We start from the raw sequence: 21,209 nt of genomic DNA on the forward strand, positions 1-21,209 counted from the left end.
CTTGGGTATGTACGTGGGGCAGCTAACCTGACCTGCCACAGCTATACTGCTCTTTTTACATGCTAGCTCAATCAGAGCTAGGGTTGCCATCTGTCCAGGACTGTCCATTTTTTTAAGTAGCTGTCCTGGGAAATCTGTAAGTCTTCCCAAGACATTGAAAGTCCTGGCTTTTGTCTCTCTCGTTCTCCAGCTCTCAGCCTGTCTTTCCCTTCAGGTTACCCCTCTGAACAAGGAGCCACCCTTGGTTTGGTCTCTGCCCTGCGTGTGGGAGGGAGCATAATAGAATCTCAGGGTTGGAAGGGACCTCAGGAGGTCATCTAGTCCAACCCCCTGCTCAAAGCAGGACCACTCCTATCAATGGCTTGATGTGGGAAAGTGGGACTTGGTTTGGGTATGTGGGCCCCATTGATTGCTTGGTGGGGGAAGGCGGAACTGGGTGTGAGTATCTGGGTCCCATCGATCGCTTGGCAGGGGAAAGCAGGGCCAGGTCTGTGTCTGCATGGCCCATGGATGGTTCGGCAGGGGAAAGCTCGGCCAGGGCCAGGTTTGCAGGGCCCACTGATGGCTTGGTGGGGAAAAGCAGGACTGGGCCTGGGTACATGGGGCTCATCAATAGTATGGTGGGGGAAGGCAGGACTGGGTCTGGGTATGTGGGGCCCATTGATGGCTTCGTGGATGAAAGTAGGGTCAGGGCCTGGTCTGCAGGACCCATCTCTGGCTTGGCGGGGAAACAGGTGGCTGGACCCCACTCTGCAAGGCCCATTGACGGCTAAGTGGGGGAAGATGGGGCCGTAGCCTGGGTATGTTCAGCCCACAGCTGGCTCAATTGGGGAAGATGGGACTGGGACCAGGTCCACAGGGCCCATCGATGGCGGACAGTGGGGCTTAGACAGGTCTGCAGGGCCCAGCAGTGGCTTAGCAGCGAAGGTGGGACCAGGACGCCCATGGTTGGCTCTGCAGGACTGGGGGGGCCCACGGCTGGTTCAGCAGGGGAACGCAGGGCCAGGCCCGGTTATGGGGGGCTCTCTGCGGAGGAAGGGAGGACAGGCCTGCTCTTGATGCAGGCCGCTCCTCAGTATATTGGAAGCCGCGTGGGGAGCGCAGCGAGCGGCACCAAGCCTCCCCCGGCTGCTGCGGTGCCCTCCCAAGCACAGCCCCAGTCCCTGCCACGCTGGGGATCCCGCCCCCGCTCCAGGGCAGATGCCTCAGTGTGCAGCAGCTACAGGTTGTGCTAACTCCGCTGTGTCCCGCCCAAGGGGCAAGGTGCCACCACCCTCATGGGCCGGCCAGCCAGCTGCGTGCCACGGCTTGGAAGCCTGGCTCGGGCCTCGGGCTGCCCGGCAGGGAGGCTTTGACAGCTGCACTGCTCCTTGTCCCTGCGGAGGCACCGTAGTCTAGCCAGCCTGGGTTGGGTCCCCGCCCTAACACGGGCCCGCAGCATCACAACCTCACTGAGCTGCCATTGTACCTAAGGTGAAGCGGGTCTGTGTACAGCTAAGGCCAGCCGAGCCTGCCTCCTTCTGACCAACCAGAGAGCAGGATACTGCCTGTGACCCTGCCTCCTGATTGACAGTTATCTCAGCCAATCCCCCCTCCTTGCTTTGGCATTTCATCGTCATCAATCATCATCATGTTCCTATTACGCCTGTTACGTTTAGGGCAGTGACGAAGCTCCTCCACTCCTGTCTGTTTCTGGAAAGTCTTTCAATGCTTTCCCAGCTGTGCCCCAGGTTTTTCAGCGCAGCTTCCACAGCTCTTCGCCATATTGTTTTTGGTGGACTTGTTTTCGCTTGTCTTCAGGTGTCCATCTTATTGCTACTCTGGTGATGGAATCAATTTCCATCCGAAGCTCATGACCGATCATCTCCAATGCCTCCAGGCAATGATGATACTCAGATCCTCTTGGTTGCACTGTGTCAGAAGATCTTGGTGGGAGATTGTTCTGGGCCAAAAGATGCAGAGGATTTTTCTGAGGTAAGTTGTGTGGAATGAAGACAGTTTGGACATGTCATACTTTCTCATTCCCCAGCATTCTGCACTATAAAGTAGTGTTGAAAGTACGCAGCTCTGATAAATCTTGAGTTTGGTTTTGGTGTTGTATTTTGATGATTTCCAGACTGTATTTAAGCTCCTGAAGGTGTTCCTGAGTTTATTGATTTTGTTCCGGATGTCCTGGCTTGTTCCACCATCCTGGCTGATGGTGTTGCTCAAGTATGTGAATGTTTCTATATTGGTGAGAACATAATCCTCTATCCGTACGAGTGATGGTGAGGCAATATTAAAGATCATGATTGCCTTATTGCAGTTGATTTTCAGTCCGATTTTCTGGCTGAATATGTTGAGTTGAGTTGTTTTCTCTTGTATATGGTGTTGGGTATGTGATAGGAGAGTGACATCATCTGTGAAGTCCACGTCTTCAAGGGATGAAAAGAGTGTCCATTTAATGCCTCTTGGCATGTCTTCTGTTGTACATCGCATTACCCAGTCGATGGCAATGTTAAAGAGGATTGCAGACATGACATACCCTGACGTACTCCTGTTTTGAATTCAACACTGAGCACACTGTGATCAACACTGCATGTAAAGTTGAAATAGAAGCTTTTGATGACGTTGATTATATGGAAAGGAATTCCAAATGCCTGCAGAATGTGCCATAGGCTGGTTCTGTGAATGCTATCAAAAACCTTCTCAAATTCTATGAACTTTATATAGAGTTGCCGTTGCCATTCTAAGCACTCTTCTATTATGTTTTGTAGAGTGAAGATCTGGTCTGTACATCCATGTCCTTTCCAAAAACCAGTTTGCTCTTTTCTGAGAATGCTATCAACTGCCTCTGATATACGCTGGACTATGATCTTACGCAATACTTTGCTTAGCACAGATAAAAGTGTGATATTATTACAATCACTGAGAGTTTCTTTCTTTGGTATGTTTCAGAGTAACAGCCGTGTTAGTCTGTATTCGCAAAAAGAAAAGGAGTACTTGTGGCACCTTAGAGACTAACCAATTTATTTGAGCATGAGCTTTCGTGAGCTACAGCTCACTTCATCAGATGTTTACCGTGGAAACTGCAGCAGACTTTATATACACACAGAGAATATGAAACAATACCTCCTCCCACCCCACTGTCCTGCTGGTAATAGCTTATCTAAAGTGATCATCAGGTTGGGCCATTTCCAGCACAAATCCAGGTTTTCTCACCCTCCACCCCCACACACAAATTCACTCTCCTGCTGGTGATAGCCCATCCAAAGTGACAACTCTTTACACAATGTGCATGACAATCAAGTTGGGCTATTTCCTGCACAAATCCAGGTTTTCTCACATCCCCCCCACCCCCATACACACACAAACTCACTCTCCTGCTGGTAATAGCTCATCCAAACTGACCACTCTCCAAGTTTAAATCCAAGTTAAACCAGAACATCTGGGGGGGGAGGTAGGAAAAAACAAGAGGAAACAGGCTACCTTGCATAATGACTTAGCCACTCCCAGTCTCTATTTAAGCCTAAATTAATAGTATCCAATTTGCAAATGAATTCCAATTCAGCAGTTTCTCGCTGGAGTCTGGATTTGAAGTTTTTTTGTTTTAAGATAGCGACCTTCATGTCTGTGATTGCGTGACCAGAGAGATTGAAGTGTTCTCCGACTGGTTTATGAATGTTATAATTCTTGACATCTGATTTGTGTCCATTTATTCTTTTACGTAGAGACTGTCCAGTTTGACCAATGTAAATGGCAGAGGGGCATTGCTGGCACATGATGGCATATATCACATTGGTGGATGTGCAGGTGAACGAGCCTCTGATAGTGTGGCTGATGTTATTAGGCCCTGTGATGGTGTCCCCTGAATAGATATGTGGGCACAATTGGCAACGGGCTTTGTTGCAAGGATAAGTTCCTGGGTTAGTGGTTCTGTTGTGGGGTATGTGGTTGTTGGTGAGTATTTGCTTCAGGTTGCGGGGCTGTCTGTAGGCAAGGACTGGCCTGTCTCCCAAGATTTGTGAGAGTGTTGTGTCATCCTTTAGGATAGGTTGTAGATCCTTAATAATGTGTTGGAGGGGTTTTAGTTGGGGGCTGAAGGTGACGGCTAGTGGCGTTCTGTTATTTTCTTTGTTAGGCCTGTCCTGTAGTAGGTAACTTCTGGGAACTCTTCTGGCTCTATCAATCTGTTTCTTTACTTCCGCAGGTGGGTATTGTAGTTGTAAGAAAGCTTGACAGAGATCTTGTAGGTGTTTGTCTGAGGGGTTGGAGCAAATGCGGTTGTATCGCAGAGCTTGGCTGTAGACGATGGATCGTGTGGTGTGGTCAGGGTGAAAGCTGGAGGCATGCAGGTAGGAATAGCGGTCAGTAGGTTTCCGGTATAGGGTGGTGTTTATGTGACCATTGTTTATTAGCACTGTAGTGTCCAGGAAGTGGATCTCTTGTGTGGACTGGACCAGGCTGAGGTTGGTGGTGGGATGGAAATTGTTGAAATCATGGTGGAATTCCTCAAGGGCTTCTTTTCCATGGGTCCAGATGATGAAGATGTCATCAATATAGCGCAAGTAGAGTAGGGGCTTTAGGGGACGAGAGCTGAGGAAGCGTTGTTCTAAATCAGCCATAAAAATGTTGGCATAGTGTGGGGCCATGCGGGTACCCATAGCAGTGCCGCTGATCTGAAGGTATACATTGTCCCCAAATGTGAAATAGTTATGGGTAAGGACAAAGTCACAAAGTTCAGCCACCAGGTTAGCCGTGACATTATCGGGGATAGTGTTCTTGACGGCTTGTAGTCCATCTTTGTGTGGAATGTTGGTGTAGAGGGCTTCTACATCCATAGTGGCCAGGATGGTGTTATCAGGAAGATCACCGATGGATTGAAGTTTCCTCAGGAAGTCAGTGGTGTCTCGAAGGTAGCTGGGAGTGCTGGTAGCGTAGAGCCTGAGGAGGGAGTCTACATAGCCAGACAATCCTGCTGTCAGGGTGCCAATGCCTGAGATGATGGGGCGCCCAGGATTTCCAGGTTTATGGATCTTGGGTAGTAGATAGAATATCCCAGGTCGGGGTTCCAGGGGTGTGTCTATGCGGATTTGATCTTGTGCTTTTTCAGGAAGTTTCTTGAGCAAATGCTGTAGTTGCTTTTGGTAACTCTCAGTGGGATCATAGGGTAATGGCTTGTAGAAACTCGTGTTGGAGAGCTGCCGAGCAGCCTCTTGTTCATATTCCGACCTATTCATGATGACAACAGCACCTCCTTTGTCAGCCTTTTTGATTATGATGTCAGAGTTGTTTCTGAGGCTGTGGATGGCATTGCGTTCTGCATGGCTGAGGTTATGGGGCAAGTGATGCTGCTTTTCCACAATTTCAGCCCGTGCACGTCGGCGGAAGCACTCTATGTAGAAGTCCAGTCTGCTGTTTCGACCTTCAGGAGGAGTCCACCTAGAATCCCTCTTTCTGTAGTGTTGGTAGGGAGACCTCTGTGGATTAGTATGTTGTTCAGTATCTGCACTGTAACCCCATTGGTCCACACATCTGGCACTTTTTCCCTTTCCCAGACTGATGTAAATTGAGGGGCCAGGATAGATGTTGCTAATTTAGGATTTACCTTGAACAATTCTGCATTCAAGTTTTCCTTGCCAGGAGCTTGCCCATTTTTTAAGGATTTGATGGCTTGAATGATCTCTTCCTTAGTTGGGATGTCTGTGTTGATATCTAGATCTTCTTTGCCTCCTTGATGTTTGCTTCCTCTTTAGGTGGCTCTCCGGTCAGGAGTTCTTTGAAATGCTCTGTCCAGCGCATTTCTTGTTCTTTTTCAGTTGTTAGGAGGTGTCCTTGTTTGTTTTTGATGAGAGTGTTTGTTGGTGTCCGTCGTTTACTGCTGTTAAGCCGGGTCACTTTGCAGATGGCTCCTCCAGCAGCTGCATCCTCTGCCTGTGTTGCCAGATTATCATTATATTTCATTCAGTTTGCCATCTCTCCGGTGTGCCCTGCTATGCGGCTCGTGCTATTTATCCTGCAGCTGCTGGGATTTTGTGACTTCTCTCTTCAGGACTCATCTGGTTTCCAGGGCGTTCCACAGTGCCGGGTGTCAACCCCTCCTTCCTTCTCGTCTGCCTGGAGCCCAGACGGGCGTCACTGCTCTGCTTTGGCGTGTAATGACTGACAAATAGCCTGACCAATGAGCTGTTAAACTCATTTCGATTGACGTTAATGTCCGCCTTTCGTATTTGAAGAGGTCCTTGATTGACATTTGTCCACCCTATGGAAAGTAAGAGTGATATTGATTGACGGCTTTTTCTTCTAATGGCAACAGAGCACAGCGGGAAATTTCTCTGGTGGACAGGGAGGGAGGCGGTGCGTGGCAGGCCCGGCCACCAATGACTTGCAGGTGGGCGGAGCAGCGCGTCCAATGCGGTCGGGAGGCGGGGCTGGACAGCTGCCGTTACCGTCTGTCGCAGGAGGCAGCCGCGGGCCGGGGTGAGTGTGTGAGGTGAGCGTGGGACGTGGAGCTGCTGTCATGAGCTACTCAGGTGAGAGGCTGCCGGGGCCGGGCTCTCGGGGAGGGGGCCGGCTGCCCCCGTCTGTGAGGGGGGTTCTGCGCTGCCCCTCCTCCCCCGTCCCTCCCCGCGGCCTGCGGGCCTTGCTCCGAGCTCTCCCCGTGCCCTCGGCGCCCCGGGGCGGGCCTGGACGCGGGCGAAGGGCTGGCCCAGGAGCTCGCTCCTTATTGCGCACCGCCTCCGCCGTGGGGCTGGGGGGACGGCGGGTGGGGACCTGACCGTCGCTTTCCACCCGCCGCATGAGCGTGGGGCTTGTGGGGGCCCGGCCGGTTCTGACCCCGGCCCCATAGCACAGAGCTGTCCTAGATCTGCAGGGGGGGCCGCCGCCACTGACCCCGACCCCCTACTGCATGGCACGGCGCCTGAAGGGGTTGGAGCTGGCGGACCCTGACAGCCTACCGCAAACATGGCCTGGGGCCTTGGGGTGGGGCTGGCCCTGATCCCGATCCCCTGTTGCACGGCATGGCATGCGGGTGGTACTGGCCCTGACCCCCCTGCTGCATGGCATGGTATGGGGGTTAGCACGGGCTCCAAGGGGGAGGAGGGCTGGCACTGGTCCTGATCCCTGCTGCGTGGCATGGCACAGCACAGAGATCAGCACTGGCTCCGACCCTCTGGCGCATGGCACCGTGTGGGGCCTGGTGGGGGGCTGGTGCTGACCCTGTCCCCCTATTGCACAGCGTGGGGCCTAGTGGGGCACTGATCCCCTCCCCCTACCACACAGCATTACAGGGGGCCTGATACTCCCCATACACACATTATCTCCACCACACAGTGTGTTACGGAGTTTGGGGTGTGTGTGTGTGTCTGGCACTGACACACACACGCATACATATGCAACATTGAATGGGTCTCTGGTGATGGGGGTATAATAACTAGAGTAGAAGCTGACGTTGTTTCCCCTTGTATGCAGCATTGCATTGGTGTGAGTATGTGTGTAATAAATAATGAGGGAGGGGAAAACCTGCACTGGTAATATTCTGTCAGTTGTGAGTTTTGGAGACTGTGAGGGTAAAGGTGGAATTGATTATACCCTTACCTTACTGTCACTTGGCAATGATGGATGAGGGAAGGAATTTACACTGCTTCCTCACATACACTCACCATTGCTTGAAGGAATTGGGTATAATAAGGGTGGAGAAGGTGATGGTGATATCTTCTCTCCTTTCTCCCTCACACCATTGTATGGGCTTTGGAGGGCATGTAATAAGCAAGAAGAAGAAGTTGGCACCAATATCCCTGGCTGATGAGCTCGGGGAGGGTGGGGGAATAAGCAGGATAAAGCTGGCACAGATTCTTCCCTTCCCCCTGCATCTGATGAGCTCGGGAGAGAGAAATTGAGATTTATACCCAGCTAGGGTGACAAGGCATGTGGGATTCTGCATATGAGAGGGGGCGTCAATCCCTGCTTCTCCTACCCTCTGTTGAAACAAAGGAAAGGGTAGTTGAATTGTCCTTTGAGAGTCTCAGGTATTCGGCTGGTAGCCCAGAATTTGCAGCTTTGCTGCTTTTTGCTACAGGTTTGAGATTTTTTTTTCTTCCTCAGTGTGGTTGCAATTAACTGCCTTTGGGTGCTGGGTTACACGTTTTGCATTAAATAAAATGAGAGAGGTTGTGGGGGGGAGGCAGGGAAAGTACTAACCTTAGAGCTCAGATTCAATAATACTGTACTGCTAAAAGACTATTAATCTAGCTATGAAATTTGCCTTATTCTGGTATACTCAATTGTATGTGGAATGTTCAGAACGTTACCTTCCAATACAATGTGTTTCAGAGTAACAGCCGTGTTAGTCTGTATTCGCAAAAAGAAAAGGAGTACTTGTGGCACCTTAGAGACTAACCAATTTATTAGAGCATAAGCTTTCGTGAGCTACAGCTCACTTCATCAGATGCATATCGTGGAAACTGCAGCAGACTTTATATATACACAGAGAATATGAACCAATACCTCCTCCCACCCCACTGTCCTGCTGGTAATAGCTTATCTAAAGTGATCATCAGGTGGGCCATTTCCAGCACAAATCCAGGTTTTCTCACCCTCCACCCCCCCACACAAATTCACTCTCCTGCTGGTGATAGCCCATCCAAAGTGACAACTCTTTACACAATGTGCATGACAATCAAGTTGGGCTATTTCCTGCACAAATCCAGGTTTTCTCACATCCCCCCCCACACACAAACTCACTCTCCTGCTGGTAATAGCTCATCCAAACTGACCACTCTTCAAGTTTAAATCCAAGTTAAACCAGAACATCTGGGGGGGGAGGTAGGAAAAAACAAGAGGAAACAGGCTACCTTGCATAATGACTTAGCCACTCCAAGTCTCTATTTAAGCCTAAATTAATAGTATCCAATTTGCAAATGAATTCCAATTCAGCAGTTTCTCGCTGGAGTCTGGATTTGAAGTTTTTTTTGTTTTAAGATAGCGACCTTCATGTCTGTGATTGCGTGACCAGAGAGATTGAAGTGTTCTCCGACTGGTTTATGAATGTTATAATTCTTGACATCTGATTTGTGTCCATTTATTCTTTTACGTTGAGACTGTCCAGTTTGACCAATGTAAATGGCAGAGGGGCATTGCTGGCACATGATGGCATATATCACATTGGTGGATGTGCAGATGAATGAGCCTCTGATAGTGTGGCTGATGTTATTAGGCCCTGTGATGGTGTCCCCTGAATAGATATGTGGGCACAATTGGCAACGGGCTTTGTTGCAAGGATAAGTTCCTGGGTTAGTGGTTCTGTTGTGGGGTATGTGGTTGTTGGTGAGTATTTGCTTCAGGTTGTGGGGCTGTCTGTAGGCAAGGACTGGCCTGTCTCCCAAGATTTGTGAGAGTGTTGGGTCATCCTTTAGGATAGGTTGTAGATCCTTAATAATGCGTTGGAGGGGTTTTAGTTGGGGGCTGAAGGTGACAGCTAGTGGCGTTCTGTTATTTTCTTTGTTAGGCCTGTCCTGTAGTAGGTAACTTCGGGGAACTCTTCTGGCTCTATCAATCTGTTTCTTTACTTCCGCAGGTGGGTATTGTAGTTGTAAGAAAGCTTGACAGAGATCTTGTAGGTGTTTGTCTCTGTCTGAGGGGTTGGAGCAAATGCGGTTGTATCGCAGAGCTTGGCTGTAGACGATGGATCGTGTGGTGTGGTCAGGGTGAAAGCTGGAGGCATGCAGGTAGGAATAGCGGTCAGTAGGTTTCCGGTATAGGGTGGTGTTTATGTGACCATTGTTTATTAGCACTGTAGTGTCCAGGAAGTGGATCTCTTGTGTGGACTGGACCAGGTTGAGGTTGGTGGTGGGATGGAAATTGTTGAAATCATGGTGGAATTCCTCAAGGGCTTCTTTTCCATGGGTCCAGATGATGATGTCATCAATATAGCGCAAGTAGAGTAGGGGCTTTAGGGGATGAGAGCTGAGGAAGCGTTGTTCTAAATCAACCATATGGTGGTTCTAAATCAACCATTCATTTGCAAATTGGATACTATTAATTTAGGCTTAAATAGAGACTTGGAGTGGCTAAGTCATTATGCAAGGTAGCCTGTTTCCTCTTGTTTTTTCCTACCCCCCCCCCCCCCCAGATGTTCTGGTTTAACTTGGATTTAAACTTGAAGAGTGGTCAGTTTGGATGAGCTATTAGCAGCAGGAGAGTGAGTTTGTGTGTGTATGGGGGTGGGGGGGATGTGAGAAAACCTGGATTTGTGCAGGAAATAGCCCAACTTGATTGTCATGCACATTGTGTAAAGAGTTGTCACTTTGGATGGGCTATCACCAGCAGGAGAGTGAATTTGTGTGGGGGGGTGGAGGGTGAGAAAACCTGGATTTGTGCTGGAAATGGCCCACCTGATGATCACTTTAGATAAGCTATTACCAGCAGGACAGTGGGGTGGGAGGAGGTATTGGTTCATATTCTCTGTGTATATATAAAGTCTGCTGCAGTTTCCACGATATGCATCTGATGAAGTGAGCTGTAGCTCACGAAAGCTTATGCTCTAATAAATTGGTTAGTCTCTAAGGTGCCACAAATACAATGTGTGCAATTTGGACAAATTAATAGTATAATTGGGTTTGTAACTCCTGCTTTGCTTGACACTTTGGTGTCTAAATATAAGGGGTTCACCTTGATCAGTGGAGAAAATCTCACTTATCAAGACCCATACCTCAACTGTGCACTGTGATAGCTGGCCACTGTATTGCTCCCTTTCTTCCCCAAGGTGGCAGCCTGTTCAATGCTGTGCAGGTATGGCAAGGATTCTCAACCATAGGGTCATGGAACTGCTATCATTTTCTACAGACTCTAAGGCTTAATGTAAAAACTGTTTACATTTGTTATGGTTGTGAAGAACCTTCTGAACTGAATCTATCTTGTAGGGGAAAGTTGTACTTTCTTATAGAAAATGTTGTGAACAATTTTTGCTTGATGTATTTTTAAATATTAAATGATTGAGTTCACATGCATTGACTGTAATAACTGATTTCAGTCATCCATAACATAACTAGAGGGTCATAGAATTTGTTGCTTCTGTATGTCCAGTTCATAACATGCACCTGCAGCTGATTGTATCCCTCTTTCTCCCCCCACAAGTTCCCTGAATGCCACCCTCAGATCCCCCTCTATTTTAGTCTCTGCAACCCACCCTCAAACTGGGGGTTCTGAGTGTGTTCCCCTGCCCCTGTGGCTCTGGGTGCCCTCCCCTCTCTACCATAGGTGAAAGAACTTGCAAAAGCAAACTGCTAGCTCTTTTCATTGCTGAAACAGCACAAAAGGTTCTGGGATGTGGCATTACAGAAGGAGAAGTGGTTGGTTTGGGGGGTCATCAATGGATAAAAGTTAAGAATCCCTATTAAGTAGTATGGTAAAGAGCTTTGATGTGGTGTATATTGGAAGGAACTATAGAAGTTTTGCTTGTCTATTATACAGTTTGTAGGGAAAGTCTTATTTTTGTAGAAATAGGGTAAAAGTGATGTGAAGCATGTAGCCCTCCTCAAAACAAGAATGCATTTTATATTGGGAGATGAAGGTTTTCAGGATGTACTCCTTGACTGCAACCTTGTAGGCTGTTGCAAATATTAAGAATATATATTACTTGAGGCTTTCTCGGTTTTCATTTTTGTGGAATTAAAAGCCTTAATCTGAGGTCTGTGTTAATGCTTGTATGGATTATAGGATTATTTCTTGAGGAGGAGGTGGGGGTAGGGGTAGAACATAGTAATGGCTCAATATACATACGTTTTTTATCATTGTTCACCTAGAAAACACATTAATGTGATGAGTATCCATTGCAAAATAGATGCCCATATTAAAATTAAAATTAAACCAAAAAAAAACAACTAAATAGCTCAGCCCTGGAAGAATGTGTGCAGACTTTGAAGCTAGATGAATGTGGCATAACAGAAGAAATTGGTTGACTTTGGGAACTGTGGTTGACTTTGGGAATTGGGTGCCAGAAATTGCCAGCTACGAACACAGACGGAGCAGGAAGAGTATGCTGATACACACTTTTGCACACAAGTAATTGTGGTCAGAGGTGTAATGAGACCAGACTGGGGTTTCTGCACTTAATTCACCAGTCTTCATCTAATACAGTTACTTTTTGATGTTTCTGGCCTTGTGAAATGAGTGGAGTGTGGTGTTAGGGTGGATGATGGACCTGGCCCTACATCCAGGTTCTACTCAAATCTTCCAGAAATATAACTTTGGTTGATACTTAAGGTATGTCTAGGCTAGAGTTTAGCCCTGTTGTAATTTGAGTTGTTGGTTGCCCTTCTGTTCCCTTTCCTGCAGTATATTATGTCTATAGTCATTCAGTTTCTCTGTACAGGTGATTTGATTAGCAGAAAAGTTAATAAGATTCCATTACCTGTTCATATATCTGTGGTTAAATGATTCTTTGGTAAAGGATTCTACGTAAATGTTTTGCATATACAGGAGGCATGACGTACAGCTTAATACGTTCTGTATTAACTTCTGTATCTCTGATATAAAGTGGCTTAAAACATACCCAGACATGTACAAGAAGCAAAGGTAAAGCAAAACCCTCCTATCTTTGTACTGGAAGTAGGCATTATATCTCTGTTCCTTATCTTTAGAAGAACTAAGACTACACATCTCTATGTAACTCCATTCTTGAATGGAGTTGTCTGTTTAAAATTGGTATCATCTAGTGTGAAGTCTTCCAGTTTCTAACTAAAATTCTCAGTGACTTGATGGTAACTTCAAGAGGTGAGCTTGCTTTGTATGTGGCACCTGTTGAGGTGTGTGTAATCTTGAGGAGTCACCTTTCTGTATCAAGCATCAAACAGAAGCATGTCAGTCAGCCTCTTGCAGGGCTAGAAATGCAGCACTATTGCTGATGTAGGAAAATGCTAAAACTAGTCAGGAAACTTGTGTATTCTAGGTTCTAAGAGGAGACGATAATGCCAGTTTTAAAAAGCTACTGGCTCACAACTTTTTTGGTGATCAGTCCTGCTCCCTTCTCTGCAACAGACACTCTGTGTAGCAGATCCAGTGTAGTCCTACTCTGGGTCTGGATAGGAATTTGGGAGCCCACATAAGGGGATTCACGCCGAACCTAACCTAGCAGGGAGATTCTTGTGTACTAGGGATTTGGCAGTGGGGGTTCAGAAACTTTGGTTAAAATCCAGTGGTGCTGACTGTTTTGGCCATGGTTACCATTGCAGCTAATCCATGTTCTTCACTGGTATGATGGCACCTATCAGTAAATGACAAATTTTGTACTGGAGACAAGCCCCTAGTGAGGGCACAGGCAATGGAAAGCATATCCCATCCCTAAGACTGTATTACCAGATGCAAAGCAAGTTGCTAGTGAGTGATTCCTTCCCTTCCAGTCCAAGATGTTGCTGTGATCTAGGCCTTGGGCAAATAACAGCCTTTGTTCCAAGCTGCATCTTTCTATAGATATTGAAAAACAAAACTCGCCAGTTCCCGTTGGAAGGGTATCTTTTCAGACACAAGTGCTAGAAACTTAAGCTTGAATTAAAATAACATTATACAGAAACTCATGAGTAAGGACACTACTCTCGAGAGCAGTGGTTTTCAGACTGCGGGTCGCGACCCAATAATGGGTCACGGTGGCTCTGGTCAGCACCACTGACTGGGCCATTAAAAGTCCTGTTGGCGGTGCTGCCCGACTAAGGCAGGCTAGTCCCTACCTGTTCTGACCACCGGAAGTGGCCAGCAGCAGGTCCAGCCCCTGCCCCGAGCACCAGCTCCACACTCCCATTGGCCGGGAACCACCAGGTGGGAGCTTGGGGGGTGATGCCTACTGTGAGAGCCACATGGAGCTGCTTGCACGACTCCACCTAGGAGCTGGACCTGCTGCTGAACACTTTCAGGGTGCAGCATGGTCCGCAGTGCAAGGACAGGTAGGGACCAGCCTGCCTTAACCCCCTCCCTCCCACCATGCCACTGACTGGGAGCTGCCCAAGGTAAGCCCATGCTCCAACCCCGTGCCCCCACCCAAACCCCCCATCCCAGAGCCCTGACCCCCTCCCGCACCCCAACCCCCTTCCCCAGTCCTGAGGCCCTCCCACACACCCAGAGCCCGCTCCTGCATCCCAAACCCTTTGTTCCTGGCCCCATCCCACAGCCTGCACTCCTGCCCCAGCCCTGAACCCCTCCCAAACCCCTCATCCTCCAGCTCCGTTGGGTCACAGGCATCAATTTTCTTCAACTGGGTCGCCAGCAAAAAAAATTTGAAAACCACTGCTCTAGAACGTTTCCTACTTGTTGTTGTTATCGTACTCCTGAGGGAATTCTGCGCCAAGAAAATAAAAATGCTGCACACAATATTTTTAAAATTTTGCAAATTTTATTTGTTAATAAATGTGGAGGCTCCAGCATAGCAGTGGTGAGCACAGACCACTGGCTGCACAGAGGTGAGAGATCACCCTGTAGGCCCCCCACCCATTGAACAGGGACTCTGCAGTGAGGCTGCACCTGACCCTAGCAGAGCACAAGGGCTGGGCCTGCTGCAGAAACACCCTTGGGCTCTGCACCAGTTTTGGGCAGGCAGGCTCAGCCCAACAGGGTCCAACTGTGGAGGGCTTAGTGTAGGTGGATCTAGATGTGGGATAAGAGGGTTTTGTGTGGGGCACCCTGGCTGGGGGAAGCTCAGTGGAGGATCTGGATGCACAAGGGAGGTTCCAGATGCAGGGACAATGGGACTCTGCAGGGGGGTCCAGGTGGAGAGAGATGAGATTCAGCGAGGGGGTCTGGGAGTGGGACTTGCTGGGTTTGGGGGTCTGGGTGCAGCCGATTAGGACTCAGTGGGGGTCCAGGTGCGGAGGGCTCGTCAGGGTGGTCCAGGTGCAGGGGTTTGTCAGAGTGGGGGTTCAATGGGCCTGCTTAATAGGGGAGCCTCAGCTGCTGCCAGCACCAGGATCCCCCCCATCCGCTTCTCTTCCCCATCCTATCCCTTTCTCCACCGCTCCTATCTCCCTCCCCTCACTCCTACATCCCGTCCCCCTTTCTTCCCCACTACCTCTTTTCCCCCCTCAGCCACCCTTGCAATGACTCACCAGTGGCACTCACCATTGTATGGAAAACAGGATGGCTCCCAGCACGCATAGAACTGACACTAAACTGGGAGGAGTGGTAGATATGGAGGGTAGGGATAGGATACAGAGGGACCTAGACAAATTAGAGGATTGGGCCAAAAGAAATCTGATGAGGTTCAACAAGGACAAATGCAAAGTCCGGCACTTAGGACGGAAGAATCCCATGCACTGCTACAGACTAGGGACTGAATAGCTAGGCAGCAGTTCTGCAGAAAAGGACCTGGGGTTAAAGTGGATGAGAAGTTGACTCATATCCAGCAGTGTGCCCTTGTTGCCAAGAAGGCTAACGGCATTTTCGGCTGTATAAGTAGGGGCATTGCCAGCAGATTGAGGGACGTGATCATTCCCCCTCTATTCAACATTGGTGAGGCCTCATCTGGAGTACTGTGTCCAATTTTGGGCCTCACGCTACAAGAAGGATGTGGAAAGAGTCCAGCGGAGGGCAACAAAAACTATTAGGGGGCTGGAGCACATGACTTACGAGGAGAGGCTGAGGGAACTGGGATTGTTTAGTCTGCAGAAGAGAAGAATGAGGGCGGGATTTGATAGGTGCTTTCAAGTACCTGAAAGGGGGTTCCAAAGAGGAGGGATCTAGACTGTTTTCAGTGGTAGCAGATGACAGAACGAGGAGTAATGGTCTCAAGTTGCAGTGCGGGAGGTTTAGGTTGGATATTAGGAAAAACTTTTTCATTAAGGTGGAATCTCCTTCCTTAGAGGTTTTTAAGGTCCGGCTTGACAAAGCCCTGGCTGGGATGATTTAGTTTGGGATTGGTCCTGCTTTGAGCAGGGGGTTGAACTAGATGACCTCCTGAGGTCCCTTCCAACCCTGATATTCTATGATAGAAGAGGGGTATGACTGGCACCAGGACCAAGGAGGCAGAGTCAGCTAGTGGGAGGGGCACTCTCCATCATCCAGGCAGCTCTGCACTCTCAGAAATAGGCAGTGGCATGTGACCCCACACAGCCCCCATCGGTTCTGTTGAGGGAGCAATACCCCCTCTCCTCCCTAAACTATGCTCATGGGAGGGGACCCCCCTCCCCCCGATTTGCCTCTCTTCTGGCTGCTCTTGGTGCTGTGCTGCTGGGGAGACACACATGACCACTCTTGAGACTTCCCTTTGCTTCCCCAACCTTATCTGTGGGGGACATGAATTCTATACGCTCAGAGGTGCAGAATTCTTTCGGAGTAATATACGTTTTTCTGATCTCTTTTTAGGAGTATCCACTGTGATACAGTCTGGCTTATTTGGGTGCATTTGATGGTCAGATCTTAAATAGCATAGATTCTCCTTATGCTCTAGCTAGAACAGCTGGCATTACCATATAATCTTGGGTTTTGACCACCTTTTGGTCTTTTTCTAGGTTATGGCAACTGGAACTCTGGGACAAACAGAGGCAAGTATAGTAAAATCTTAATACATTATCATGAACAAATGTCATTTAATGTAATCAGTTAGAAAAATGATTATAAAATTGAAGGTTTTCACAGCTCAAATCTGTTCCCCCATGTCTGAATAAAATCCTCTTAGGTCACACACCAGTCTATTTCGGTCAGCATCGCATAGCCCATTTAACTGTGACAGTCAACTCTAGCTGGAAAACTTATTTTTGTAAAAACCAAAAAAAATCATGATTTTTCCCACTTTTCAATCAACTAGTTATTTTGTCAAAATATACAGTAAGGTGAGCTTGCTAGCAGTGTCATTGTTTTACTACTTGTGTTAGAGTATCACTTAAGGTCCCCATTTAAGATCAGAGTTAAAGGGACAAGACAGAGGGAAGGTGAGAGAGATTGTGACTTCCCCAAAGATATTCTAGGTCAATGGTAGATCAGGAATAGATCTGAGGTATCCTGACTCCTAGGTAAGTGCTCTGTCTACGACCTTCTAATGCTATTAAATATTCTTAAACTACAAAAGACATTAGAACAAAGTACAGCTTGCATTAAGAATGGCATCTGAGTCCTTACATTGTTACTGCAGAACACATTGGCCATGCCACAGATCAGTGAGCAAGGAGGAACCAAGTATCCTCTCCCCCCTGTTCAGGCAGAGATCATCTGTACTTCTCTGCACCCTAAAAGGGAAGCTGAGTACCAAAGCAGATTGGCTTGAGCAATCAGTCAGTGGGCTCGAGCTCCTTTGCCCAGTGCTTTGGCTAAATGTATCCATTTGCGTCCATGAGATATTCATCTCCAGGAGGTGAGATCTCACAGCATCCACTGCTCCTGTTCTGTCTCAGGTACAGCCAGAGTTATTGGTATCCCTTCCATCCAGTGTTTATGCTGTCCCAGATCCTCCAGAAGATCAGGGAGGGGAGAGCAAGGGTAAGTCTGGGTAAGCTCTTTATTGACCAAGGAGACAGGATTTCTCTGGCTTGATCAACCTTGCATCAGGCCCTCCTGTCTTCCTTCTTCACAGAGAGGTTCCATTATTGCAAGAACCAGCTCACTAGGACAATCCAGAAAGGCAAAGTTGAGCTGCCTGGCATTTGGAAGGAGACGAAGGACTGAGGAATAGCCAGAGAAGCCTATTTCTGCTCTTCTGGCATCTAGAAGAGTCAGCCAACAGCACTGTCTCTCAACTAGGACAAGTTCCAGGAGCTGGCGTAGCAAGCCCAAGTGTCTCCAGCTAAGGCCCTGGTAGGAGGCAAGATGGGCCAATGATTGAGGCATGAGCTAAGGACTTGGGAGACCTGGGTTCAATTCCCGCCTCTGCTATGAGTTTCCTGTGTGACCTCAGACAAGTCACTTCTCTCTGTGCCTCAGTTCCCCATATGTACAAAGGGGTGAGGAGACGATAAGAACGTTAGAGTGTGAGGTGCACTCAGTGAGGAACATTTCTAATTTATTCAGAGATCACAATTTTAACTGACCCACTCTCCCATGGTACCAGTACCTTTAGGTTAAACATTATGTTTCTCACCATTCTAGAAAAGAGAGCTTTTTGTTTTAAAAGAAAACTTTCATAGAAGCAATGGCATCTGGTAGTTAGGAAATAAAAGAATTAAAACAAATCAATCTTTGCAGACCACTTTCTTAACAAAAAAAAAAAAAAAGTCCATATCTGACATGCTAGGAAAAGGATTTGGACTGACAAATTACCCCAGAGAAACGGGGTTTGATTTGGAAGAGAGGAGCAGCAACTGTAACATGATACAAAAAATGTCTTAAGATACTGCTTCAATGGTGCCTCACAACGGTGAGATACTAAATGGGGATAAATGTTGGAAAAACCGCGATGAAAGAGGAGATTGTGTATATATATACAGTGGATGTGCCCAGCTGTTAGAGCATTGGGATACAATTCATAACCAAACTTCACAAACTGTTGGATATCTATTCTAAAGGATCCTCCGATAATCCTTCTAGCAAAAAATGGTCACATAAACAGAATGAAGAATTAATCTCATCTGCTAGTAGCTGCTAAGCTACTGCTAGCCCCCTAGCAGGAAAAAAAAATAGTCCAGCTCTAGAGGAATGGTTCAAAAAATGTGGCAGGTTGTTATGGAAAAATTAATGCACCAATTACATACTCGGCAAAACAAAGGACAAATAGTTACTTAGATATTTGGTTACCTTTATTCAATACTCAAAGTACATTCTCCTGCAAAATATCAGTGCACCTGTCCAATTTTTTTGAATATTACTATTTGATAGGCCTGGCTTGTTCGATATGTGCAATCAGATTTTACTCTCTGTGATAAAATCACAGAACCCGCGTGTTGTGGGCATTGTAAAGTGGTAGCACCCTGTGAAATAGAGCTGATTTATTGTATGACTAGGTTGCTCTAAAGAAGAGCTCACTGTTGTAATGACTATTTTGTCTCCAACGTTTACATGGCAGAGATTTGTAAACCTGTTAAACCTTCCTAAATAAATAGTTAGAGAAGATTGTGAGGGGCCGTGGAGGGAACATCTGTCCCTACAGTGGTGCTACCATCAAAGGGCCTGGGAGAAGCTCTGTTCAGCACCTTGGAGTCTACAGGCAGAAGGTAAATTTTCTTTCCACTAGGAGACTAATGAAGCCACCCTGAGGAAGTGCTTAATCTACCTCCCCTGCCCCCTCCATACATGCATGGGGCTAATCCCTGGGGTTACTGAGCAAACTATTCTTCTGGGAACTGTTACTTACTGGGTCTCTCCTTGGCCAGGAGACTCGCAGCACTTGGAGCCCTGTCCCTGGAAGCACAGCACTGTTCCTCGCATGCAGAAAAGGAAATTGGAACGAATGTGGATTTGTCCCTATTCCACAGCCAGCAGGGAAGAGTGCATCAGTCCCGCTGTGTCTGAGGCTATTGTACCCATCAAAGGGTAGAGCACAAGTCAGAGGTGCAGGGCGCCCAAACACAAAAGACTCAACGCTCTTGTCAACCCATGCCACCTACCTGCAGAGATCAAGAAAGCTTTCAACGCCTCCATCGCAAGACAGGAGTGCACCTCCTTTCCTGGTGAGTGCCCAGAACACATCCGTCAGGTAAGGAGGACAGTGCAGAGCCTGGATCTAGAACCAAACAGAAAAACATCAGACTAATACAAAGCCCTTATATCTAAGTGAGGCCCTAAGTCACCAGTCTTCCTGATGTTGTAGCAGAGCTTGGGGGTGGGGATCTGCCACTCAGTGGATTTCCCGGGGAACTGGTGTCTGGGATGCCCCACTTAGCGGAGCTCTCTCTAGGAGACCAGAAGAATCTCTGTGAAGCACTGCTCTGTTTGTTTCCAGTTGAAAGACCATGGAAACCTGGCCAGTAAATCCTGCTGTTCCCTACTGGTGCCTCCTTGATCCGTTTACAGATCAGAGTCCTGCAGTATAGGGTGGTGACAGAGCTATGGATTGGAATGGAAAGAGCTCTGAGTTCTCTTCTAATAGTCTGTTTTTAAGAACAGGTTAGACAAACACCTGTCAGGGATGCTGTCTGTTTAGCTGGTCCTGCCTCAGCACAGGGGGCTGGACATGATGAATTCTCAAAGTCCTTCCAGCCTGATACTGTTCTTGATCCTGAATTATAGCAATCTTCAGGACAAGAAGGTCCTAGACTCCTCAGGATGATGGGGTCATTCAGATCATGTCTGTTATAATAAACCACAGGGCTTTCCTGTGCCTTCATTTTATATTGTATTATTAAAAGCTATAGTGCATTGTCCTCATTTCTGGCTGGGAGGGAGCAGGGATAAGGAAGAGACAAGAGAAAACACGGGGCAAATCAAATCACTATCTTAGACATATGTATATGAATACGAGAATTATGGGGAATAAGCAGGAACTTGAAATGGTAGTTAATAAACACAGCTATGACATAGCTGGCATCATAGAGACTTGGTGGAATATTGGTATACCAGGGCACAGCTCTCTCAGGGAAAAAAGATAGGAGATGTTGCTTTAAAATATATACACTTGTACTGAGGTTGTGATGGAAATAGGAGACATAAGAATGGCCATACTGGGTCAGACCAAAGGTCCATCCAGCCCATTATCCTGTCTGCTGACAGTGGCCAATGCCAGGTGCCCCAGAGGGAGTGAACCTAACAGGTAATGATCAAGTGAGCTCTCTCCTGCCATCCATCTCCAACCTCTGACAAACAGAGGCTAGGGACACCATTCCTTACCCATCCTGGCTAATAGCCATTAAGACAGACCTGTTGAAAGTCTCTGGGTAAGGATAAAGGGTAAAAAAACAAGGGTGATGTCATGATAGGGGTCTACTACAGACCACCGAACCAGGAAGAAGAGGTGGATGAGGCTTTTTTTAAACAACTAACAAAATCATCCAAAGCACAGGACTTGGTGGTTTTGGGAGACTTCAAGTACCCAGACATCTGTTGAGGGGGGGGAAAACACAGCACCGGGCACAGATTATCCAGCAAGTTCTTGGAATGTATTGCAGACAATTTTTATTTCAGAAGGTGGAGAAACCTACCAGGAGAGAGGCTGTTCTAGATTTGATTTTGACACACATTCTCAACCAGTTCCTCTCTGTAAGTGGAAGGCAGCTTGGGTGAAAGTGATCGTGAAATGGCAGAGTTCTTGATTCTAAGTAATGGTAGGAGGGAAAACAGCACAATAAAGATAATGGATTTCAAGAAGGCAGACTTTGGCAAAC

General features: G+C 47.6%; 1 protein-coding gene across 1 annotated transcript in view; it reads left to right on the top strand.

The window, feature by feature from the left end:
* Positions 1-21,209, top strand: part of LOC140901044 (uncharacterized) — an 88,244-nt gene that overhangs the window by 59,373 nt on the left and 7,662 nt on the right. Inside the window, exon 5 of the mRNA XM_073319212.1 lies at positions 19,427-19,559. Coding sequence (XP_073175313.1) covers positions 19,427-19,559 — 133 coding nt within the window. The remainder of the gene's footprint in view (positions 1-19,426; positions 19,560-21,209) is intronic.

Source organism: Lepidochelys kempii, chromosome 20 (assembly GCF_965140265.1).
Source record: "Lepidochelys kempii isolate rLepKem1 chromosome 20, rLepKem1.hap2, whole genome shotgun sequence".
Lineage (NCBI taxonomy): Eukaryota > Metazoa > Chordata > Testudines > Cheloniidae > Lepidochelys > Lepidochelys kempii.